The 25893-nt window shown below is 38.6% G+C and overlaps 2 protein-coding genes across 4 annotated transcripts; both read left to right on the forward strand.

Annotated features, from left to right (window-relative positions):
* Positions 1 to 18: 18 nt before the first annotated feature.
* mob3a (MOB kinase activator 3A) lies at positions 19 to 7413 on the forward strand. Of its 2 annotated transcripts, XM_067394703.1 has the most exons (4): positions 19 to 228; positions 1385 to 1866; positions 5971 to 6173; positions 6913 to 7412. In XM_067394703.1, the coding sequence occupies exons 2-4, from the start codon at positions 1449 to 1451 to the stop codon at positions 6940 to 6942; spliced, it is 651 nt and encodes a 216-aa protein (XP_067250804.1). In that variant the 5' UTR covers positions 19 to 228; positions 1385 to 1448; the 3' UTR covers positions 6943 to 7412. The 2 variants fall into 2 exon arrangements, with proteins under 2 accessions (XP_067250804.1, XP_067250805.1); XM_067394704.1 differs by lacking the exon at positions 19 to 228 and having other exon boundaries at positions 1389 to 1866; positions 6913 to 7413.
* A 4736-nt stretch (positions 7414 to 12149) lies between these two features.
* Positions 12150 to 24525, forward strand: mknk2b (MAPK interacting serine/threonine kinase 2b). 2 transcript variants are annotated; one of them, XM_067394701.1, is made up of 14 exons: positions 12150 to 12306; positions 13652 to 13830; positions 14112 to 14202; positions 14446 to 14547; positions 14685 to 14782; positions 17120 to 17199; positions 17334 to 17407; positions 17569 to 17673; positions 18040 to 18095; positions 18291 to 18386; positions 22079 to 22273; positions 22410 to 22574; positions 22686 to 22726; positions 22811 to 24525. In XM_067394701.1, the coding sequence occupies exons 2-14, from the start codon at positions 13780 to 13782 to the stop codon at positions 23079 to 23081; spliced, it is 1425 nt and encodes a 474-aa protein (XP_067250802.1). In that variant the 5' UTR covers positions 12150 to 12306; positions 13652 to 13779; the 3' UTR covers positions 23082 to 24525. The 2 variants fall into 2 exon arrangements, with proteins under 2 accessions (XP_067250802.1, XP_067250803.1); XM_067394702.1 differs by lacking the exon at positions 17569 to 17673.
* The last annotated feature ends 1368 nt before the right edge of the window (positions 24526 to 25893 follow it).

A 25893-nucleotide genomic window follows, 5' to 3' on the forward strand; every position in this document is an offset into this window, starting at 1 on the left:
TTTCAATAGAGGAAGTGTACTTTGCTCAGCAGGGAGGGGCTTGTGGCTTCCTTAGAAAGTGTGGACTTAATAATTGTTACAGTGCGAAGGCCACGTTCCTTTTAACTCTAACAATTGCAAATACAATGTGATTACAATAACGAAGAACGTTCTTGAATACCGAACAAAATAGAGGGCTGTGTAAATAGGCGGTTCACATCAAAGCGGAACAAGAAAGGCGCTTGCTCGGTAAGTTTGCTTCAACTTCACTGTACGCTAAGAAAGCGTTCTCTTAACAAAATCGCTATTTAGTACATTTAGGGTATTTAATTCGCACTTTTACAAAGGTTGGTTTGTTATCGTACCTATGTGTTTCCATGAAAGTTAAATTCATGTGATTATAAGTCCTGGTCACGCCATTAAAAACGACATCGTCACACGGAATTACCGTGTAGACAGACCAGCGTCTCGCGCAACATGTTGTTTCGCTTTTGGTGTGTGCTACTGGCATCCATTCATTTTAGAAACATGTACACGCTCACATGTTTACAGTATTTAAAATATTTAAATTACAAGTGTGTGTGTGTGTGTGTATATATGTATCTTAACTTATAACTTAAAATAAAATGTCGAAATATTTTAGAGTTTTACTTTTAAATGTATACATTTGAAATATAAATATATGCTATTAATAAACATACTGTAGATGTTGGAATCCCCCTGCCCTGGCCAATAAATGCTTGCCACCCGTGGTGCCCAACAGGAAATTACTCAGTAATTCCCCTAATATTCTAAATATAATGCCTGTGTGTACAACCTGTTCATTTTTTTAACATACAGATATGATACATTGTTTGTTAAGCTGGTTAAACTGAAAACATTTGTTTCTGACTACATTTTACCACTTGATGTTGAAGCTCAGCATATTGGAATTAATCCTTGAGTTTGAGAAAATCCATGTAAGAATAATGTAAGAAATGCAAAAAAGAATGCAAGCATATGCAAGTTATTTCAGTGTCACAGCCGAAAGAAAATCACAAGCACTCTTTTCACATGTTTTGTTCCCATCTGGAAACCTGTAAATATTTGAGTTCTGAAAAAGTCATGAAAATTAAAAGTCAATTTTTTTTTTTTACCCTTACTCAGCACTAAATAATATAAACAAAATATTGAATAGAAACTGCTCTTTATGTGTGCAGTGTTATTAAATGATGTTCTCATAATAAAATGAAATCATTACCCAAAAGGTCTGGGAACCCGGGAGGAGACAAAGTCTGACCTAGTTTTATTTTCTCTCCCTTTTTCACATTCAGTATCCGTTCTCTCTCAGAGTGCAATCGGTGATACAAAGAAACCTCCACACAATATTGTCCTTGTTTATCCATCTTTTAATTTGTCATTTCAGGCACCCCTGCTATCAAAAGGCTCATTTTAAGCACGTTACTCAACAATCCTGTCCCCTGGCAACAATGTCCATGGCCTTAAAACAAGTCTTCAACAAGGACAGAACATTCCGGCCCAAGCGCAAGTTTGAGCCTGGAACGCAGCGCTTTGAGCTGCACAAGAAAGCACAGGCATCTCTAAATGCCGGTCTGGATCTGAAGCAGGCGGTACAGCTGCCGCATGGCGAAGACCTCAATGATTGGGTGGCCGTTCACGTGGTGGACTTCTTTAACCGCATCAACCTCATCTACGGCACCATCAATGACTCCTGCACAGACCAGACCTGCCCCGTTATGTCCGGTGGGCCAAAGTACGAGTACCGCTGGCAGGACGAACAGAAGTACAAGAAGCCCACTGCTCTCCCAGCACCCAAATACATGAGCCTGCTAATGGACTGGATTGAAGTCCAGATCAACAATGAACAGATCTTCCCCACTAATGTTGGTAAGGACCACATGATCCAAAACACTCTTTGTTGTCGACCAACATTTCCTTGATTTGTTGGGTGCGTTTAGTTGTTAATCAGTTTTAAAGCCCAAAACATCCTTCAGTTTTTACATGTATGCAAGGGTCCGTGTACAGTGCACGTGACATGAATTTTGTCACCAGAATAGTATGCGCGCCACTCGATTTTTTTTTTAACCATGTGTACTTTGTGCATGCAGGTCGCACATGCACATTGAATTGAAATACCAGAGACTAGAATGACAACAGATGGCCACATTGACATACGTTTGTGTGGGGGTTATGAGATGGCCACAACTTTAGTTTAAAAGAATACAAAGACATTTTTATTTGTTATAACTTCTGGAGAAAAATAGCACAGTCACTGGACAAAGATGAAACTTTCTAGAGTGCAGAGTGTATTTTGAAATACTCCGCTTTCGATTGTATTCACATGCATAAAAAAAAAAAAAAAAAAGTATACTTTGGGTTTAAAGGGATGGTTTACCCAAAAATGAAAATTATTAATTATTTACTTACCCTCAAGCCATCCTAGGTGTATATGTCTTTCTTCTTTCAGCCAAACACAATATATTATATTGAAAAAAAATATCCTGGCTCTTCCAAGCTTTATAATGGTAGTGAATGATGCCTTTTTTTCTTCTTTTTTTGAAGCCCAAAAAGCCATCCATCCATCATAAAAGTAATCCATACAGCTCCAGGGGGTAAATAAAGTACTTCTGAAGTGATGTGACACATTTTTGTAAGAAAAATATCCATAATTGTGACTTTATAAACTGTAAACCAATGCCATCCACGTGTTCACGAGAGTCTCAACGTAGTTCCAGCATAGGCATAGCATAAGCTTAGGTGAAGAGTACACGCCTCTCGCGGTTCAAACAAAAAGGCTGGGCAACAAACTCAAGACATTTCTTTAGTAATTTTCATTTTAGACTTTTAATTCTTGACCGGTGTTTTGTTTTGCTCTATCCTCTGCACTTCCGTGTTCATCACTGCATCTTTTGTCAGGTAAGAGGTCACTCTTCAACCGGAACTAGACTTGAATACGGTCGTTACCAGAAGCCAGTTATTATAGTTTGTATAGTTATAAATATTAACTTTTATTAACCCCCCTGGAGCCGTATGGATTACTTTTATGATGGATGGATGTACTTTTTTTGGGCTTAAAAAATTGTACCATACACTCCCATTATAAAACTTGGAAGAGCCAGGATATTTTTTTAAAATACAGTGGGTACGGAAAGTATTCAGACCGCCTTAAATTTTTCACTCTTTGTTATATATCAGCCATTTACTAAAATAATTTGTTCATTTTTTTTTTTTCCTTATTAATGTACACACAGCACCCCATATTGACAGAAAAACACAGAATTGTTGACATTTTTGCAGATTTATTAAAAAAGAAAAACTGAAATATCACATGGTCCTAAGTATTCAGTCCCTTTGCTGTGACACTCATATATTTAACTCAGGTGCTGTCCATTTCTTCTGATCATCCTTGAGATGGTTCTACACCTTCATTTGAGTCCAGCTGTGTTTAATTATACTGATTGGACTTGATTAGGAAAGCCACACACCTGTCTATATAAGACCTTACAGCTCACAGTGCATGTCAGAGCAAATGAGAATCATGAGGTCAAAGGAACTGCCTGAAGAGCTCAGAGACAGAATTGTGGCAAGGCACACAATAATAATAAATCATTTTATAATAATAAATAATTTTTTAATAATAAATTATTTTATTATTATTTTTAAATTTTTAGTAAACATACAGTATGAAATCAGTTCAGAAGTTTGATGTCCAGAAAGCGTCTTTTGTTAGTATGTCAAAAAAAGCTTGAAAGTGTAATTGTGCTCATTGTTCTTTAAAATAAATGCCACTTGATTTGATATTTTGCAACACAATAACATTCAAATATTGCAAAATGTGTCTTAAATGTCTAAATACTATAACTTTTTGAGGCTGCTATACATACATATACTGCTATATATATCTTTTTAGTCCTCCATACCTTTGTAGGTCATTAGAATGAGCTATGCAGAAGACATTTGAATACACTTCTAGTATAGCACGGATGTCTCAAAATGGCCATGATATAGGTCATCATATAAACATGTTGACCATTTGAAGCTGCATTTAAGACATGAATAAACTACGAATCAAGATGTAGATTGTCAAATATGCAGAAACATTTGGGTTGGTCAAGTGTAGTGTTTGACCTCCCTGGCTTTGTCTTATAATCTCCAACCTGCCGTCTGACATCTGTGGTGCCTTTTTAAATTGGGTCAATTTACAGTGAGATATAAATAGACTAAGTCTGCATATGGAACAGATTCTTAGAATGCAACGAGACAGTCACAGAATCTGCCATGTATAAGGACATGGTTGTCTGCATAACAGCCCATATCACAGGACTCTATTAATAAACTGTGGAAATATGATTCCGCGATTTATAATCCATCATAGCACATGTCCAGATAAGAAACTTACAATGTGAGGACGTGCAGATTAGAAAAGAACGTTTTAAAGTGAAAATGAGTGTTCTGTCATCCAGAGATAAGAGATACTTTTTTTCTGATGATATCAGCAGACTCAGTGTCGTCTCAGTTCTGTCTTTAATCTACAAATAACTTGTCTGATGCTGTTTCATGATGCTGTTAGAACCTGATAGGGAAGTGAAGTCACAATGAGAAATCACTAACCCTCATAATACTTGCACTTCAAATTTTAAGAACCAAAATCTAAAAGGTTTTTAATATCTTTAATACTTCTTGAGTTACATGCATGTAAACTGTAGGAAGGGGAAAAAAGTGCTTTTTCCCATTTCTGAATTGTCACCATTGTGGCATATAATGTGACAAAGACTGTTAAAGTCAACAGATTTAACTAATAGATCTATTTTTACCCAACTGGCTCTAAATCTCAGGTAAAAAAATTATCATTTTGACTCCCCTCCACAAAATATTTAATCAATAAATATTCATCCATGACATTTAATATTTTGGCTTTCATCACTATTTATGATTCTTCATAAAAAATATGAAAAAAAATAAAGTTTATGAAATTTGGTTGATTTGGCCCAGTACTCATTTCTTTCATTCAAAAAAATAAATAATTTTTACTGACCCCAAACTTTTGATCTGTCATGTATGTATTGTATGCTACCACATTCTATGTACACTATATTGCCAAAAGTATTGGGACACCTTATATCTGTATCATATATAGAGTAGACGCCTTATATCACCAAGTGCAATGCAAGGCATCAAATGCAGTAGTGTAAAGCACGCCGCCACTGGACTCTAGAACAGTGGAGACGCGTTCTCTGGAGTGACGAATCACGCTTCTCTGTCTGGCAATCTGATGGACAAGTCTGGGTTTGGCGGTTGCCAGGAGAACGGTACTTGCCTGACTGAATTGTGCCAAGTGTAAAGTTTGGTGGAGGGAGGATTATGGTGTGGGGTTGTTTTTCAGGGGTTGTGCTTGGCCCCTTAGTTCCAGTGAAAGGAACTCTTAATGCTTCAGCATACCAAGAAATTTTGGACAATTTCATGCTCCCGACTTTGTGGGAACAGTTTGGGGATGGCCCCTTCATGTTCCAACATGACCGCGCATCAGTGCACAAAGCAAGGTCCATAAAGACACGGATGAGCGAGTTTGGTGTGGAGAAACTTAACTGGCCTGGACAGAGTCCTGACCTCAACCTGACAGAACACCTTTGGGATGAATTAGAGCGGAGACAACATCTCTGCCTGACCTCACAAATGCGCTTCTAGAAGAATGGTCAAAAATTCCCATAAACACACTCCTAAACCTAGTGGAAAGCCTTCCAGAAGCTGTTATAGCTGCAAAGGGTGGGCCAACTGCATATTAAACCCTACGGATTAAGAATGGGATGTCATTAAAGTTCATGTGCATGTAAAGGCAGGCATCCCAAAACCTTTGGCAATATAGCGTATTTGAAAAGTACTAACACTCGGTTAACAAAGTTTAGATTTGGAAATTCTCGCTCTTGAGACTGTTTTTGTATTGAAACACATAGGTTTATTTTCATTTTCATGTGTTGTTTCTTTTTTTTTTAGGTACGCCATTCCCTAAGACCTTCATGCAGGTAGCAAAGAAGATCTTGTCTCGTTTGTTCCGGGTATTTGTCCACGTCTACATCCACCACTTTGACTGCGTGAGCCAGATGGGAGCAGAGGCCCACGTGAACACCTGTTACAAACATTTCTATTACTTTGTTACTGAATTCAACCTCATAGACCACAAAGAGCTGGAACCTCTGGTAAGCATATGTGTTAAAGAGAACAAGAGTCAAAAATCGCACATTATAATCATTATATTATATAATATTATATTTTTTTTCTCCTATAATTTGCTACAGGAAAATATATTTTATTATATCTGTGTATGTGTGGGTTTAGACGCCTCTGATTTCCCATAACCTGTTGAGAGCAGAAAGCGAAAAACAAAGAGCGACAGATACGGAATCAAGCGCTAATGCATCGCCTCCTGATTAGTAGCTAACAAGCCCATTTTATAATGGCTTTGCTAATTGGTAGGGCCATACTAGGACAGGATGAGTCAGCGGGTTTGATATTCCAGCCTCTATCATTTTCTCACAGGCAGTTAATGAGCGTCTGAGCCTGTAGGGCAGAAAAACCCTTCGCTCTATAGACACAGCAGTTCATTCTCTCAGTCACAGCTGAATTGGTGCCGTGGGATCAGGTGACACCCGCAGGTCCTGTTACTGACATCAGGAGCTCGGTCGCTTTGCATAGCGTGTTTCCAAAGTTTTTGCATCGGTGTATATATAAACACAGATAAGACGATCTTTATGTATTTCACAATAAATACATAACATTTAGATCTATGAATAAATAAGAAAGTAAATTTGATCTTTTTATTTGAAACAAGGCTTTTTGAATGCAGATATGTGGTAGCTGCCTGAACATGTGATGCTTGAAACTTGTGGTTTTGTGATGGTTTACGTCATGCTAATGCAGTGTTATTTCTCCTAACAGAAGGAGATGACATCGCGGATGTGCCACTGAAAAAGAAAGCGGACCTTTACATTCCAGACTGATCAGGACCACGCAAATTGACGAATTAAAAACAGACCAAACTTTCAAAGACTTTATTTTTTATACACTTTTAAAGTACTGTAATAGTCTATTTAGAGAGAGACATGTACATCTCTCTGTATTCTCATGTGTAGGCATATGGAGAGTATTTTTTATTAGAAATCAGTATTATCAGATATTTTTGTTTTCCCAAATTTGTTCTCCTTTTGTTCTCTTGAACTGTTATAATCTTTAACATACAGATTATATTTGACTATTTATGTATGTGGTTGAGATATTAAACCCACTTCCTCTTGTCTGTGTATGTCATTGGTTCTGTCCTTTGTTTTTGGCCATGTTCTCATCACTAATTCTGACTAAACTTGATGAAATGGTATGACTTAATGTTTGACTACTAAACAAAATTATATATTTTAGTACATCATCCCTGCCATGTAATGTGGATTTTTAAACTTACCCGTGTCTGACTTAAATGAAAGATAATCCTGTTTCTCCAGCTTTCTGTCTTTTCTGCTGGTTTTGACTCAGTCTCATTCTCTCAGCCTTCTAATAATCTTCACAATTAAATCCATTAAATTAGATTGCAGATAAAAGCTGACAGAAAAAAAATGTGCCCTTTTAGTCTGCTGATCCACACATACGTACAGGGCAACAAAACACATTTGTTTCTGTCCACTAGATGGCAATGAAGGCACATCACAACACGGATCTAGATAATGAAATGTTGCATTGAGTGGTGATCACAAATGTCCCTCATATTTTAAAACTATCTACAATTTGGTTATGCAAGGGGTTTTCATTTTCAAACAATGCTCTTTTATAATTGTGCTTTCTTTAGCGTTTTAACTATAACTAATCAGTGTTTTTTTTTTTTTTTTTAAAGTTAATAGAGCTGTTTGTTTTGTTGTGTAGTACTAGTAGCCTACATGCACAATAAGTGCTGAGTTGTACGTTTAGGGAAATAATTATTCAGTCTCGGTTTGTTTGGATGATGAAATCGTTAACTGTTAATCGCGCTCCACCCATGACTTAATCATCACCACTCTGTCGCAATCTTCTTCAGTCTGCCCGCGATTCCAGATTTTTCCAGTAGTCTCTGCTTTATAATGAGTAGGCGTGTCTTAGTGTCATGCAACATTGACGTTGAGCGGTGTAACAAGGTCATACTGGTTTGTTATGTGCACCTTAAAGCCCATTTCCAAAGCCTAGTTAAGATCTGACAGATTCAAGCCAATTCAGAAAGCTAAATATTGCCAAGGTCTTGTTTATATGTATATTAAGGGTTTTCATGTGCACTGTTCTGTAAACTACCCAAAATTTAGCTTCCAACTATTCTACAGAAAAAAACAACTTAACAGAAAGGTAACAGAGGTAACAGAAAAGTGTAAAAAAATATATATATATCGTATATATATATATATATATATATATATATATATATATATATATATATATATATATATACGATATATATATATATTTTTTACACTATAAATATTAAAAATAAGGTGTGTAATTTTATATAATACATGTTTATTAGGAAAACAAAATAAGTTAAAATTAAAAATCCAGTTGCCGTGTGTATGTTTGTCTTTTGCTAGGACAGCGCCATTTTAAGTTTTTCAAAATAGCCTATTAGAGGGCAATACCGTGGTACTTTGATATATCTTTATGTACGGCCATGACTACCATAAATATGTGCCATTACATTAAATATTGTCAAAAATAAATAAATAAAAAAATAAAAATGCATGAGTGAACTGTCCTAATATGATTCCGAGCATTTCCGCTGATTCAAAAGAGTGATTCATTCATGATACGGGCATCGCTCTGTGAAAAAAAAAAAAAAAAAAATATATATATATATATATATATATATATTATATATAACAATTTCGCTACTAAAAAACGCTTTAAACATAATCCAGACAACCAACTCGCAGTAAGTTAAGCTTTGCTTTTAGCGAATCTATTACACAATCGCTGTATGCAAATACATACACGCACAATAAATGTATTAAATTCTAAATGTACTTGTTGGTTGGAGTTACAAATGTCATGGTTATAGTGAGTTGCATCAGACAAAGCATAACACATCTGCTGTTCCGTTAAATTCCTGCAGCACTAATAAACAGTTCCGCACAATAACAGGCGTTTTCTTTCGCTTTCATCAACAAAACAAATACGCCTGGCCGTGTGTTACGCGTTATTATCTGGATGTGCAGAAACCGCAATAAAGACTCTGCTGTGTTGTTCTGTTCGGAATGTACCAGAACTACTAGAGTAAAAGGGAAATGACACGTCAATGGGCGGAGCTTTGACCTCATGCTCCTGGTGTGCTGATACGTGCAAGACGAGAGGAAAACACTCACGCGCACGCTGCAATCAAGCAGTGGCACGTTCAGGCTGATTTAATGCGGGGAAATGTTGCGTAAGGTTGTATAGTATATCCTGAGATTCAAAGATGCTATTTTGCTTGTTAACTAGCCTACTGTAAGTTGTAACCCATTGACTCTTCATACACTACAATACATATTTGAATAAATGCATACAGGTTAATAATATTGTGGAAAATTATGGTCAAAATATCAGTATGCATAGTGAAATAGCCTTACAAATGTCTACATATCTAGATATGTTTCTAAATATAAGGAATTGGGATATGATCATATTGAATATTTAAAGAGTATTTCAATGGAATTGAGTCTAGAGGGTTTTTTTAACCTATGCATTTACGTCACTGTTATGTTCTTTTGTAAACTCCGACTCACACACAAAATGTTTTCTGGGATGGACAAAATTTTTAATTTAGGAGGAAAGAGGAAGTCTGTGATTTCCTCCACAGTTACTGTTTCACTACTAACTTTAAAACTTTGGCTAATTATGCAGGCCTATGCCTTGTTATCAAAAACATGTTATCAAAACATGTAATCCACACTGTCACTCACTTTGCAGTTTCCGGTGTATCCTGCTGTAATACGTCTGAAGACAATCACCTCTGGTCATAAGCTGTTTAAGTTTTCCTGCTGTAAGGATTTTGATTCCAGGAAAGGTTTAGGTGCTACAGAAGAAGTGTGAATAAATCTACATCTTGTGTGTAAGTACTAGCTGACTCCTCGGAAAACCTACACACCCTTGATGTAACAGGAGAGGACTACTGAATTCCCTAAGAGATCAGTCCAAGCACACACACTCACACTTGCACACTCGTCTGTCTTTCTATCCTTCTCCAAGACACACGCTCTCACTTTCACACTCCGCTGTCATCACACACACACACAAACACCTCTCTTTCTCACTTTCCCCACCAATGAGGGCCCTTCTCACTTTTTTCTCCTCATGAAAATGTCACATATGTTCCTGCACTGTACATTCAAATGCAGATTAACAGTGCAATCATCTCTTCTACAGTATAAAGAGACAATAACACACCCATAAAACCTCACCAATCAGATTCCACCCTCACAAACACTCTGATCTGTACATGTGTGTGCTGCTGTTATTGACTCTGCTATGCATTCCCACCCAGTGGAGTTTTAGAATACCATTTGGACCCTTTTGCGAAGGCCCCATTCTGTTAACCCAGAGTACCCTCTGCTCCACCTCTATCACGTGGCTTGTTTTCAACATAACTTGGCATTTCATCATGTGCTTCTCTCCTCCCGAGCCTTGCACTGAACTTTGCGTAATCTTCAGGGCTGTTTTCATGGCTGAATATATAGGCAAAACACATTGAGAGGGCAACTAGAGAGATAGACAGAAGGGAGGGGGAAAGTCACAAGATGTCCCTCAGAGCCAAATGGCCCTTAGTGGCATTTAATTATTTGACCACCTGAGAAAATAAAGCGTGAGCCATCGGAGAACATAATATATAGCTATTGACACAACCTCGTGAGTTTAGGTTAAGAATGTTTCACAACATAGAATCCGTAATAACTTGGGTATTAAATACACCATGTCTGGGCCTTACTTGGCTCATTCAAGGCATCGAGATCATCAAGGCTTTCATTAACACCAGCATGCGGATCAGTTACTCCTGACTGCCTCTCCGACTCAGCATGTCTGTAAAACGTGCCGGTGTCATGACTGCGTGTGTGCCCGTGGATTCCGACATTCCCATCCATCTATGTCAAGATTTCATCCTGTTAAGGGAAAGGAATGTTGGAGTTCAAATTAAGAGTAACAAAAGTTTTTTTCTAGTGGTGGATAATCCACATGCATATGTTCCTAGATAATCTACATCCTGTGGTTTATTCATCATGAGAGGATTCCCAAACTTAACTATACAACACTTAACTATATAACTATAGTAATAACAGTAAATTATGCATACCTACAAGTAACTAACCCTAATCCAAACCCTAACTGTAACCCAAAGTACATGTAGTTAATTAATAGTACTCAGTACTTATTTGATTAATTACAATGTAACTACTGCACTGTACAATAAAGTGTAAAGTATTAACTTATAATAAATTACATTTTGGGTCAAAGGGATTGGGCTGATATAAATGTTTTGGAATTCCTGTATTAAACAGTTATAGCCTATATTAATTTAAACCTGGTTTATTTACATCACAGAGATATAGATAGATTCCAACTTTATTATTATTATTAAACTATAATATTGTGTGTATTTGTAATATGAGCAAAAAACAGACTTGTTCATACAGTATAACTACAAACTAATAGTTGTAAGAAGAAGAAAAAATATCTATCACTAATTATTGTAATGAACATCTAAACACATCATTATTGCTTTGATTGTTTGATATTTCCTTAACAGAAATCCAGTTTTGACCAGCTGCTCAAACACTCACGCTTAGTCATTTGGGGTTTTTGACAGTTAATTTGCCTGTTGCAGAATATTGCATCAGGCAAAATGAATGCTTGTTCACTACGTACATTACATTTTGATAATGGACGTTTGAGGTTTTATCATAAATTTGAGTGGATTCTTATTACTGTACCGGTGTTAATTTATAAGGCTTTTCATTTAAAGAGAAAAAGAACGAACAGGCTAAAGCATTGCAGCCTTTCTATTCACCTCAGGCTATAATCATAACATTCGTCACCAGCCCACGTGACTCTCTCTCCCTCTCTCTCGATTGATGTGAAAGTGTGTGTGGTACGTGTTTACAGGGATGAGGGGGCTGGTCTAACTGAAAGGAGGAGGGTAGGAAGGGGCGTGAGATTATAAAACCGAGGATCGCCGTATGTCTTTTTGTACCTTCCACACATTTAGTCCCAACCGCCCACGGCCACCATCTGCTGCTCCCGAAGCAGAGGCTCATACAACGGCGTCAAGCCTGGAGCTTTAAAGACAACAACGGGGTAAGGACGAGCTTCACATTCAGCTGCTATATCGGGCTTGACAGATGAGCGGACTAAACAAATAAAAACACCATGGTTTTGATTTAAAAGGATTCAGCGCAACGGTCTGATTTGGTTTATTGTTGAGCGATTTCTGGAAATATCTAGAAGCTACCTTTAGGTCAGTTCATTATTGTGCTGTCATTTGTCTTTCTGAGGTTTGTGTTTCTTCATACTGATTCATAATGCTTATGGACTCTTGCAACCGCTCGATTTATGTTGTTTTTGAATCATTCATTGTATTCATTAACTGTGGTGATGAGATGAACGTCGTGAGTACGTGTGATTAGTCGCTTGAATAAATAACGTATGTCGTTGAGTGGATAACGGACGGAAATAGTAAGCTTTTCTACCGGAGTTATTCTTGGCACAAGTCTCCGAGGCATGTAAATGCAAGTCGCTGCTCGTGACGTGACTTGCTATTACTGCGCATGTAGTCTTATTTTGTCTATTGCAATAAGTATTTAAAGGGCTAGTTAACTCAAAAATTAGTTTTAGATAAAGAGAGAGAATTCTCTTGTCATGACAAACCACTATGAATTTGACTTCTACGGAGAAGAAATTGGATATTTTGAAGAAAGTCTTTTTCAGTCACAATGAATGATGACTAAATGGTCAAGCTTCGTATAAAAAGCAGAATCAGCATAAAAGTATTCCACACTATTTTATTTTATTTTATTTTATTCCAAGGTTTTTGGAGTAATGAAGAATAGTCCAAAATAAGCATATGTAAGAGCGATGTGCGATTCGTGGGCGAATGAATCATTTGAGTCGAATCTGTTGAATCTACTCTATTGATCCAATTTATAACGCCAAGCAGGGCTGCGTTCCCCAAAAGCACCGTAAGCATAAGATCGTAGAGATAAATGGTGATTAAGGATTTCTATGATCTATTTAGACTAAGGATGCTTTTGGAGGCGCAGCACTGAATGATTAGTTCACTAACCGGACTGATCCGGTTCACTAGTTCAACTCTAGTTGGGTTTTGTTTTGTTCTCACACTAAGCTATACAATATAGCTTGTGAGTTGTTTAGATTACTTTGGTCGTGATTCTGCATCCTTTTTGGCATCTTTTACTCTTAGTTACCACTGCATGAGATCTGCAGAAGAACAAGTCATATTCTGAAATATACAACAACAACAACAAAAAAAAAAATCATTTGCAGTGACATAAGAGTAATAATAATAAACAAATTACCTCTTTGCATATGCATTTGGTTATTGGAAACTTGGAAATTAGTGTTTTGTATGTACAGTAATTAAAACATTGCCAGATTTACAAACATTTTTGTTTGTTTTTCTCAGGTTTCCCGTTAAAAGCACCACGGTTCTTAAGACATTGGATTAGCTGAGTGAATTTGATCACTAAAGCTAAGACCACCGTTGTTGCCGCCATCCACCAGTTTAAACAAAGTCACAAAAATCAGGACAAAATGGTGCAGAACAAGATCACAGAAGTTACCGGATTCCATCGCTCTTTTAAGGTGAGAGTGTGATCTCGCTAGTCTCTACTGCTGTTGCATTCATTAATATTTAATTGTTTTGGCATTAGGCAATGGATCACATCACAATATAGGCACAAGTGTTTTTCAGGCTTATTTCATTGCATAGGCCAGGGTATCAGAGATCCTAGAAGACTGTTTAAACATTAAACCGAATGCCAGGAAGTTCTTAGTTAAAAAGTATCTGCTGGGCAATTACCAGTATGCAACAATGATAAACTGTTCAGATTGTGAATAATCTTTTTTTTTTTTTTTATCTTCAGGGCCAAAACCCCTTTGAATCTGAGGAATTTTCCAAAACAGGATCCCATCTCATTGACTCTGCCTTCAATTTTGATTGTTCCGCCCGGCTTGGTAAGTTGTTGTTGTTTTTTTATCTAACTGTTCCTGAGAAACCAGAAGGAAGACCTGAAATTTGACAAAAAGAACCGCCTGTGATTCGTGACCTTGTTTACATATTTTACTTTTAAAGATATGGGCTGAACAACATCTGCTTATTTTTTCTTTATATAATCAAGCCGCATTCTGTTGGTGTTTATTCCTAACGACAGCCTATCAGGTTTTTAATTGAAACTTTCTTTCTGTTGTGACATGCAGACTTGCCATCCAGCCAGCCCATCGACATCCCAGATGCCAAAAAGAGACACAAGAAGAAAAAGAGATGCCGGGCAACAGACAGCTTCTCAGGGCGATTTGAGGGTGAGTGCATATCAGATGGGGCGACATTTTCTATTTTTGCATGGCTAAGGTATTATAATTTCCAAGTATACTTTTACAGTTCGACGGGTCCAAATGGGTTTAGTAGTTTATTAATAGCACTTTTGTTTTGATTTCAGATGTATATAAACTGCAAGATGAGGTGCTAGGGGAAGGGGCCTATGCCAGGGTCCAGACTTGCATCAGCCAAATCACCCACAAAGAATATGCTGTGAAGGTAAGATTCTTTATAGTTTACATGTGTTAAATGTTATTTAACTAAGCTGAGGTGAGACAATGCAGACACATCTTTGGGTTGTGTTTCTTATAATAGCATTTGTGTGTTGTAAACGAACCGATATTCCATGTGCAGCGTCCGTGCAGATATGGCATTCGCAGGCTATTGTTAGAAAGGATTTTCCCTTTGAAGCCGTCTCTTGGAAATTGAATCAAATGGATGACGGGATTGAAATTTCCCACTTTGACAAGCATACGTGACTGTAGTCGTTTTGTGCTGACTGGCACTGCTGCATGTGGTTGGTGAGGGCATGCTAGATTCCTGCAAGATTGTAAGTTCAAAGTCAAGCCATGTTTATGAAATTTGCAGTTGTGTTTGAAAATGGTAATATTACAGAATTCATTATGTAATTATTTTGTAAAAATTGTGAATAGTATTTACTTTGCAAACTGAACTATTTGCACCTGTCTGAGCAGTTTTTTTTTTTTTTTTTTTCTTAATAGAATGATATTCTTGTTCACAAACACGGATGTTTGAACAACCAGTCCCTCCGTTGTGTTATTGTAGTTTTACAGAGCAGGATTAGCGGAAAGACTTCTTTATTTTTGTTTGACCGGATAGAGGGCCAGCCAATCAGAGACGTGAAGGGGTCACATGCTTTTACAATTCATTGCTTTCATTGGCTGGTAGATTGTACCGTGGCGGGAACATTATGTACTGGCAAGTCTGCCGAAACATAAACCTCAAGAGGGGGGCTAGGGTGGAGTTAAATCCTTTAAGTGTTTACCTACTTTTTTTTTTTCTCTCTCTCTCTCTTGCACATTGCGGAATCTAGAACAAAAGCATATTAGGAAATGTACATTGTGTGCCAGAAAATCTTGTTTTGACTTTTAGATTTGAGGAAGCTCAACTTTTTTTTTTTCTTTTTTTTTTTTTAAGCATTTGAATTCTTAAAGTATCTCTTTAAAAAACTTTGAGTTCTCAAACAAACAACATTTTTCTTATTGCTACATTTTGTTATTTTCGCCATACTTAAAATCATCCTCCTAAATTTCATAGCATTCTTTTAATATAGCCAGCTACACAAAGACTATGATTATTTAGGGATGTGTTTCAGTCCCTGAGGAGGATAGATCATTACAAGCATTAGGTCAGTTTATGCTGGGATGGGTTTCAGACAACTCTCACCAGATGTCCTGCCAACCCCCTCTTTGCATGGGGTGGGGGGTTGAGATCTTTGGCGTCCTAGTCTGAACAAAAGGAAAGGGTGAATGAAAACGACCCCAGTAGCCGTCTCAGCTGGGCCTTGGTAGTGTGTTTACAAGCATGGTTTGATTTACAGACAGCGGTCACTCTATAGGGCCCCTCCCTGAGCTAACATGGAGATTTATGGGTGCTCTCACTCCCTCTGTATTGTGTATAATGTATTTGCCAACCTATTATGAAGCAGGCTTTTCTTTGCAGCAAATAATGTGTTTAGACTTCAGCAACTAGGTGAAATTTGTCACCGCATCCCTCAGGTTCCCTCAAGCATTTATTATACCCTGTAATTTTTTGTGGCTTTTGAGTAGACTGATTGCTGAATCAGCCGAGTGGCGGTAGTGCTGGGGTTTTTGGGAATGCGCTGGCCCGCGGGCCTCATTCTTAAAACTGATACGCATTATGTGCTCGCCTGCACGCTCTCAATAGCGCCGCTAATCCAGGGAGCTGGAAGAGCCGCACACAATCAGGAAAACACAGAGGCCTCGCATGGGGGAGGATGTGATTCAATGTCAACAGTAACTTTTGCTCGTACTTTTAGTTGGACTCAGGGGGGTTGAGTGTCATTATCACATATAAAAAAAAAAAAAAAAATGAACTTACTTTCTGTCTTAAAGGGATAGTTCACTCATGACAAATAAAGAAAAAAACATGTATGACATGCATTTGTTCTGTGGAACACAATATTTTTACTGTTTTTGTCCATTTTTACTATTTTAATTATATCAACTTTGCTAAATGCAACACGCATGTAACAGTAACATACATGTATATTTATGCATATAATACAAAAAAAAACAACCCTTAACACACGTATACATTGCCTAAGCCTTAGAGAAGAAAGGAAAAATGGATATATCACAAAAGTGGAGTGTCACAAAGGTTTGGATGACAAAAAACAAAATTCTATTTTTGGGTGAACTATTGCTTTAAAGTGGATTAAACAGCTCTGTTTATTGCTTTAGGAAAGTAATTTATAACCAAATGGTCACAGAGTTTAAGGGGGTGGTTGTCACCTCAGGATGTTGCTTCTCATTTTGGCTTTGATCTTAACCTGGTATCGTTTTCACCTCATAGATCATTGAGAAGAGGCCAGGACACAGCAGGAGTCGGGTTTTCAGGGAGGTGGAAATGCTGTACCAGTGTCAGGGCCACAGGTAACCTATTAATTTCTTCAGTATCTTTATGTAAATATTTTCAATAAAAATCTTGTATGTGATTAATTTTAATGGTCTGGAATTGTCGACAATGATATTTTAACTTAAAACCTTGTGTTTTGTCCACCTAACAGAAATATTCTGGAGCTAGTGGAGTTTTTTGAGGAGGAGGACAAGTTTTACCTTGTGTTTGAGAAGCTCAGAGGAGGTATGTGTGTGTTCTGTGGTGTTATGTTACTCTAGAGAAACATTACCCAGCCTCCCCTGGGCCCAAAGACCAGCCCAGAGTAATTTAATTGAGACCCTCTCCATTGGAATGTAAAGATCACATGCATTGGTATTAATGCATAACAATGTGGGGTTTTTTAGGCTCCGTCTTGGCCCACATTCACAAGAGGAGATACTTTAGCGAGCAGGAAGCCAGCATTGTGGTGCAGGACATTGCGAGTGCGCTGGACTTCCTTCACAATAAAGGTACGAGAACACAGATAGGGAGGGGTTCTTTTAGGCTTGGAAAGGGGAGATAAGAAGATGGTGTTACACATGGGGGGTGGGAAAGGGCAAGTTAAGGGGGTTGTTGGAAATCATATCGAGTTGTATCTCGATCATATTTCATCAGCTAGCTTGAGGGATGCGCACTGGATTTCTAGGTAATGTTGTGGGCTGAAAGGTTTTATTCCTGCCAGTACTGTTGGGTGAGGGGATGCTAAGGTAATTTTAGTAGCACTTAGCAACAAGTTGTGTTGGAAACATTTGCCGTCCTATCTTTGCCCCCATCGACAATCCTCACTTAGCCTGAATACCACAACTAACGCATGACTTGTGTTTGTGCTCTTGTAGGTATGGCCCATAGAGACCTGAAGCCTGAAAACATCTTGTGTGAACACGAGCACAGGGTGAGTCTTTTACATCAGCATGTTTGGCTTGTCAGAATTTCAAGCTACGCTTTGCATTTGTGGTTTAGAAAGTATGATCCGATGATTTGAAGTTTCCAGGCAGACTGTAAACACTCGGGCATGCCTGTCAATTGCTGATTGTCGTTTCTGAGCAGAAGATTTTGATCTGATTTCCTGCTCTCATGTTTCTTGCAGATTTCGCCTGTGAAGATTTGTGATTTCGATCTGGGCAGCGGAATTAAACTCAACAGTGACAGTTCACCCATCTCCACTCCAGAGCTCCTCACTCCAGTAAGTGTCTTTGTGACCCTGTAAACAGATTCGCCCAAACAAAATATCGCATTTGGTTGAGAAACAAACAGGATAAAGCCGTTAACAGCCTCCTCCCTGATATTTCGAAGTCTATGGATAAGATGAACACATTGTCACTGTTGTTTCTTATCTGGAGGACCTGCTTTAATGCCATTGGTTGACTTGGGGTGGTGTCAGTAACGTAGCTCATTCTAATTGGCTAATTTAATCATTCTAGAGACAGTGCTGAGGTCAAGGAATGGTTTTATGACCACTATAGATCTTTTAAAGAGGCAACAATTTTCTGTTGTGAGATAGTGGAGCAGCAGTATTGAGTCAGTTCTTGGTTTATCTACATCCCTGTTGTTATGACTTCACCCACTTGTGGATAAGATGGTTTACAAAGTTACAATCTCAAATTATAACCGGTTATGGTTTCTTTCAAAATATTTGAAACTGGGTGCATGACTCAAAGCAACTCTTGCGGTTATCTCTGCTGTGTGTGTGTAAACAAATATCTGTCTTCAACTTCATAGCTTTGAATGATTGGGGCGAGACAGCTTAGAACAGGTGATACGGCGGGGTGGACAGTGAGAAATCCTCAGCATGGGGCTTTCAGGGTAACCCGAGTTGGGTCCAACAACTTGTTGAAAGGACTATTTGTGGACTGAATGGTTAAAGGGTGAAAGGTTCTAGTGTATCTAGTAAGTAAACAATGTGGGGTTTGTCTTTATGCCCTGTGCTTGCTGATTAGCCAATAGTCTCGTGTGATTCTGCCATAGGGGAGAGGGTTTGATTTAATACATTCTATGTATTTAAAGAGAGAGTTCACCCAAAAATAAAAAAAATCCGTAATTTTATTACCCTAAAGTCATTATATAATGGAAGTCCAATTTTGTTTTTAAAACTGTTAAAACATTCTTCAAAATATCATCTTTTGTTTTCCACAGAAGAAGGGAAGTCATAGAGGTTCTGAACTATCCCTTAAACTTTGTTGTGCAGTGAGAATGAAAACCGCCAGGAATAAAACATTCAGAGTCTCTAAATTCCAGAAATGCAAGTAACTTCATCAGGAAGGGACGGAATATTGATCAGAACATTCTTTTGTGATTTTTAAACTTTTGAGCTAGTGTTTAGATGGCTCCAATTTCATCATCCACAACCCCCCATGTGATTTACAGCTTAAAGAGAGCAAGAATTCAACCCAAACAAACATTTCTGGCCTTTGTGCTCCAATTTCCTGTCGTAACTTCTGCCTTCAGCACATTTTAAACTCTATTTTCTCTCTTGTTTTTGTCTCTGCGGATATTTCCTCAAGCCTGTCTGGGCATTAGTCTTTCAATCTGTGTTACCACCCCACACCTAGCAACTGGTCTGTGATTGGTTTGGTGAGAGGGAGGATAAAAGGGGGAGGAGCATCTAATGCACTCTCTGGTCATGCACCCAACATGTTTTTCTTGGGCAGGATCCCAGGGATCTTATCAGGGTTTTTTATTCTTTTTTTCTTTTCTCACAGCTAACTAGATGTTAACTCTTTGTTTGTCACTAGATTGCTTTGCTGTTTATGAGATTCCTCGCCCTTTTTTATTTCTTTTACAACCCTCTTTTTTTACTGTTACCACGGGCCTTTCGTGTTTTTGTGTAGTCTGATCATAACAAATGCTTCAAGAAAGTCCTGATTTCTGAGAAGTGCGTGTACCTTCCTGCCTGAACCATGTAGAAAAGTGCTTTCTCTTTACACTTTTGCAATGCATGTGCTTCTATACTGTGATAACCACAGGGGAAATTCACATCTGCATATATGTATAGGTGACTTGTTCGCACAGCTGATGCATGCCTCACTGCCTACCACAAAAACACCTGAACCGACAACAAGACTGCTCAAGCCAGTTTGTCCTTCCTTGGAAATCCCCATATATAATCAGCACTTGTTAGATGCTAGTAACTGCATTGCTCTAAAGTGACTGATGCAATGCTATGCTAGTCTTACAGCTAAAGTTTGTCTTGAAAGTGAAAATCTGCTGCGCAGTTATCATTCAAACCCCCCTCCCTCACTCTTATCTCAAAGACACAGAGATAGGCACACGAGTGAGCCTTAGGAATATACTTAGATTTTACAGAACACAAGGCAACTGCTGCAAAACATGAGCCCTCATTTGATAATTACAGGGAAATCTGGTACAGTTGGCTAACTGACTAGTTAAATACTGTAGCAATGTTTTTGATGTCAGCTGGGCTGCTCTAGATGTGCTGTGCTTTGTGAGTCTTTTGTTCAGGAGTGGGGGTGGTGGTGGTGAAGTGTTCACTTGAATGTGAGGGTGTTGAGAGGCGGTGAGCAAAAACAGCCATGTCGAGGGGGGTTGGGTGCAACAGTGGAAGCTTTTGTCTGCACTCGGATTCCTGCACTGCGAAATAGCATTACATAAGTGCAAGAAGGCGGAGCAATAACGGCAGCTGGGTTGAGGATAACAAAAGAGACTAGCAGAGCAGACCGACCGCTTCCTTTAACCTCAGAAACACAAACCAAAACATGACCATGTTGCACTTGAACATCTGTGAAAACATCCAGAGGGGGGTTGGTCATACCCGTCATAGTATTCGCTGCATTATTAGTTTTTTACGCCTACTTCACCCACGTACGATAATGTATTTTATGAGTTAGTTGAATGTGTTTTATTGTTTTATATTTACAATCATTTAGGGTTCAGATAATGTCCTTGATGGATGGTTTAGAACTGCAGTGTACAAATTCTGGGAAGTTCTGGAATTCGTGATCTCTTATAAAAAATAAAAAAACCCTGCTAAGGCGAGTTTTGTAACGCTGACCTCAGTTTGCGTTGCATAATAATAGGTGCTTAATGCAGCAGCCTGGCCCAGCCCACTGAGGAAAACTAAAAGGAACCCAGTTCTGCAGATCCTTCCAGAAATCTTTTTGTCCTGCTGAACTACTGAACTGGTGCTCCAGAGAGGTTTTATCCTTTTACATCAGATTTTTGTGTGCTGTTGATGCTGCAAATGAGTGCGTGTTGCTGTTATGTAATAAAGAACAGTATGTGGGTTTTCTGGGACGCACAATCTTTCCTTTTTTTTTTTTTTTTTTTTTTTTCCTTCTTTCTGTCCCAACGCGTGACCTAGTTTTAGGCAGAGGCGGTCGGAGCCCGAATGAACAAAGCAGTCTGTGCATGCAGCTGAGCCCTCAAAACACTCCATGACTCACTACCCTGCCTCCATCTGTGACATAACAATCGTTACCTCGGTTACTTCATTTAAGGTGTTGTATTCCACCATCGCATTTTCCATCTGGACTGCAGCAGAAATGCGTTTCGTGAGCAAGAACCGGTGGATCCTTTAGCGTTCAACCAGTTAATCTGTCACCAACCCCCTGCCTCCCACCCCCCCTCTAGCTTGGCACGACCTGCTGTTTTCCATGTGATTCTCATGCTGTCGGTTTCAGACATGCTTAGGGGTCCTACAGAACACATGACATTTGTCAGCTGAATGCAAGAATGTGAACAACGACAGTGATAGAAAAAAAACTCTTTAGAACCAACACATGCACTTTTTTTTTTTTTTTTTTTTCCCCCAATGTGACTGCCAGTTATGTGCTTTTGCCACATCACTGAAACAACCCAGGTGGCAGTTGATTACTTTCTTCTCAACCCTCCTTCCTCTTTTTCTCACTCTCACCTTAGTGTGGATCTGCCGAATACATGGCGCCAGAAGTTGTGGAAGCCTTCAACGAGGAGGCCACAATCTACGATAAGCGCTGTGATCTGTGGAGCCTGGGCGTCATCCTCTACATCATGCTGAGTGGTTACCCTCCCTTTGTGGGCCGTTGTGGAAGTGACTGTGGATGGGAGAATGGAGAACCTTGTCAAGCATGCCAGGTACAAAACTCACCCTTCTTTAGTTACGCTAGCCACTGCGCACTGTTGTAAACCTACGTCAAAAGCATTATATTCATGTGCTGCTCAATGGAATGATAATAATAAAACTCATCTCTTGTTTCTTCTCTTCTCTCAGAACACCTTGTTTGAAAGCATTCAGGAGGGCAAGTATGAGTTTCCAGAGAAAGAGTGGGCTCATATTTCCTCCAGCGCCAAAGACCTCATTTCCAAACTGCTTGTGCGGGACGCCAAGAAACGTCTCAGTGCCGCTCAGGTTCTCCAACACCCCTGGGTACAAGGGGTAAGGAACTGAATGTTTTGTTATGCGTTCACTACAAATCTGCAAAAGTGTATTTCTAGTAACTTTAAGACGGTATCTTCATGATTTTTTTTTTGTTTTTTTTCCCTCCAGGGTGCCTTGGACTGTCCCCCCTCCTCAATCCTGCCGCAAAGGTGAGTTGAGTTGGTACAAGCTTTTCTACTAATATATGCAGCAGCATCATCGGGCTAACCTTGTCCTTCCTTCCACGCTGACAGGAATAGCAGCACTAAGGACCTGACATTCTTTGCGGGCAAGGCTGTTGCTATGAACCGGCAACTGGCCGAGCAAGACGACCTGGAAGAACAGCAGCTGGACCCTCCTCAGGTCATCACAGCCAGTGCCACGTCCATGCGGCTCTCCCCTCCCTCTAACTCCAAACTGGCCAAGCGCAGACAGAGGAATAGCCTGCTGAAAGGAGCACCAGTGTCTGCCTCTGAGCTCAGGCAGCTCCTGGCACCGCTGGTCATTGTGGGGGACTGCGCTTGATCGGTTGAGCTGGGCTCCCGTGAACAATTTTCCAATTTCAAATGGACGAACGAACAAGTATCTGCTATCTTTTGTGCAAATCCTTCTCCGTTTCTTCTACCCACTTGAATGGGACCCAGTCCTTTCCTAAACCATGGTTCAGTTTGTGCCTGTTGCAAATCTATTTAATTCCCTTAAGCACTGGAGCAAGAACTCCTACAGCACTTTGATCAACTTTCGACAGCATGGGAATCACCTTGAGAGCTCAAGGCGAATGAACTGGACTCTGTTTAGGATAGCGATTGGGTTACATAAGCCATTTGGAAATTTGTCTAAAGGTAGAGCATAAATACCAGCTCAAACACCAAAGGTCTAATACCCCCACCCCCTACCCAAACCTTTTTGTGCTGCTTCCACGTTACAACTGGATCCACTGTGAATATTCTCTGTGAGAGATGCAACTGCATTTGTTTTTCAGGAACGTTCTTCCTGTATGTATGTCTGTTTCTGTGTGTGTGTGTGTGCGCACATATATCCCCCTCCCCTTCAGCAGATACTGAAGATACTGGTATGTGCTTATGCAACTCTGATGAAGGCTATTTTGACTTGCATTACTTTAGCAGAGATCTTGTATAAGTGGAGCGAAGCTCTGATAATAGTGCCTCACCTTACTTCCCCACAATACTTCTGTCCATCCCCACAGCCTTTTAATTCCGACAAGAAAATCTCCTTACCAATAGAAATAGCTAGCTTTTTTCCTCCATTACTCAAGCACTTCCAGAGTGTGTCCTTCCAGTACCGACTTGCATCACTAAGCCAGAATATTCCAGCAGTCTGCTTTTGAGGCATGGTTTCCCCTAGGTAAAGAACCAGTAAACATGCTGCATTTTACTTTGAATGCAAGGTTTCTGCCTTGCAAGACTCAAATTGGAATTGCAGTATCAGATGCATCCAACCCGATGTCTAGGAAACCATAACAGTTTCCTGTAAAATTCACCAAAAATCTTATCAGTAATTGATAAGAGTGAATATAAACATTTCTGAGCACAACTGGGATTAAGTGCATGCTGGGAAGCAACCAGGTGGTTGCACAAGCACACGTTTACCAATGCGACTAGATGAATGACGATGGTCTGTATCCGGGAGTCGAGGTTTTGAACTTGTTCCCCACTTTAAGGGGGATAATTATGGTACGGAAATTTCAAACTATCAGCTTGTGGGTACCACCAAAAGTAAATTATATAAATATTAAGAGGGGAGGGAGAGATTATTTTCAAGTAACATAAAACGTAAAAAAAAAAAATAATAAAAAAATGGAAAAAGCATTCCAGGAAAAAAAAATTATTTAAAAAAACTAAACAAAAAAAAAGTCTTCCAAGAAAATGTAGCTGTATGAGTGAAATGGTCTAAGAAAGTTTACTTGTGGTTTTTTTTTTTTTTTTTTTTATATATATATATATATATATATATATATATATATATATATATATATATATATATATATATATATATATATATATATATATATATATATATATATATATATATATATATATATTATATAATAATATAATATACACGTTAATGGTTGACTCCAATTTAGAGTGTGCCACACTGATGTTTCAAACTTTATTGAGCTTTTTAACTTTTTATTGAAATAATATTTTCTATCTTATTTTTATGCAGGTGCTGTTCAGGTGGAACGTTTTCCTTTTTTTTTATATAGTTTTGTTACTTTATTAATGTTGATTTATATGCTGTAAAGACCTAGAAGAGTATGTGAAAGTGACTGGAGCTAGAGGGGAGAAAGGAAGGAAAAAAAACAAAGGAAGGAAAAAAGAGAGGGAGTCGTAGTCCTACAGATCTGATGTTTTACTGTTTGTTCTTGCTTTGGAAGTGACTTCAGGGTTGTTTAAACTCCCCCTTTTCTCTCAGAAACGATTGGTGGCTTGATCATTTCAGTAAGACACAATTTTTGCCAAAGTGCGCTCGTTTCTGAAATCTAATGCACTGAGGTATCTGGGAGTGCTGATCTCGGATCAGTTTTAGCCTTTCCCATGCCAATTCATATGACGCAGCATACTTGGTTGAGCCGAGCACAGACCATCATTCCCTCTCCAAGGTGCATAAAACATTTAAATCCAGTAGTCTGGATTCAGATCAAGTCTTTATGAATTTTGCAAGCATTAGCTATGGGAGTTCAAATCACCCAAGCATATGATCCTGTTGAATGTTTTCAGAGTGTCACCTGACATGTTGCTCTGAGATATGAGAAACCTAATGGCAGTCCTTAGTCTTGAAGGGCCCATTATGCTGATTATTATGACACTGATTGTAACCTTTATTGATTTTGGTCTTTCTTTCTTTACGAATCTTTTTACAGATGCATCTTTGTGGGGGTTTTATGTCTTATAGTAAGACTTGAATTGTATGTGCAACAGTTTCCTCATGTTTCGTTCAGGAAACTTCTTTTGCTACAATGTACAAATGGCAAACAAAAATGTTCATAAGCTGAGATTTAAAGCAATCTTTGGTCTGGAAAGTACCATTTCCACCACTTCTGTTCAGTATTTTGTCTTTCTCCTTGGCTTTGGTATATTTCAGATTTCCCAAGTGTTTGGGTTTGTATTTTCTGAAATGTCTGTGGCGCTTGGCTGATCCTCCTGAAGCCCCTGTGCCTCTGACAAAAGATTCACAACTGTTTTACCCATGAGGTAGTTATGGGTTGCCTTGTAGTAACAGATCTGACTTGGATTCTCAAGAATATATATATATATATTTTTTTTTTTCTTTCAGGGGGGAAATGTAGAAAGTTCTCATTCAATGTTCCTGT

The sequence above is a fragment of the Chanodichthys erythropterus genome, chromosome 9 (genome assembly GCF_024489055.1).
Source record: "Chanodichthys erythropterus isolate Z2021 chromosome 9, ASM2448905v1, whole genome shotgun sequence".
NCBI classification, from domain to species: Eukaryota; Metazoa; Chordata; class Actinopteri; order Cypriniformes; family Xenocyprididae; genus Chanodichthys; species Chanodichthys erythropterus.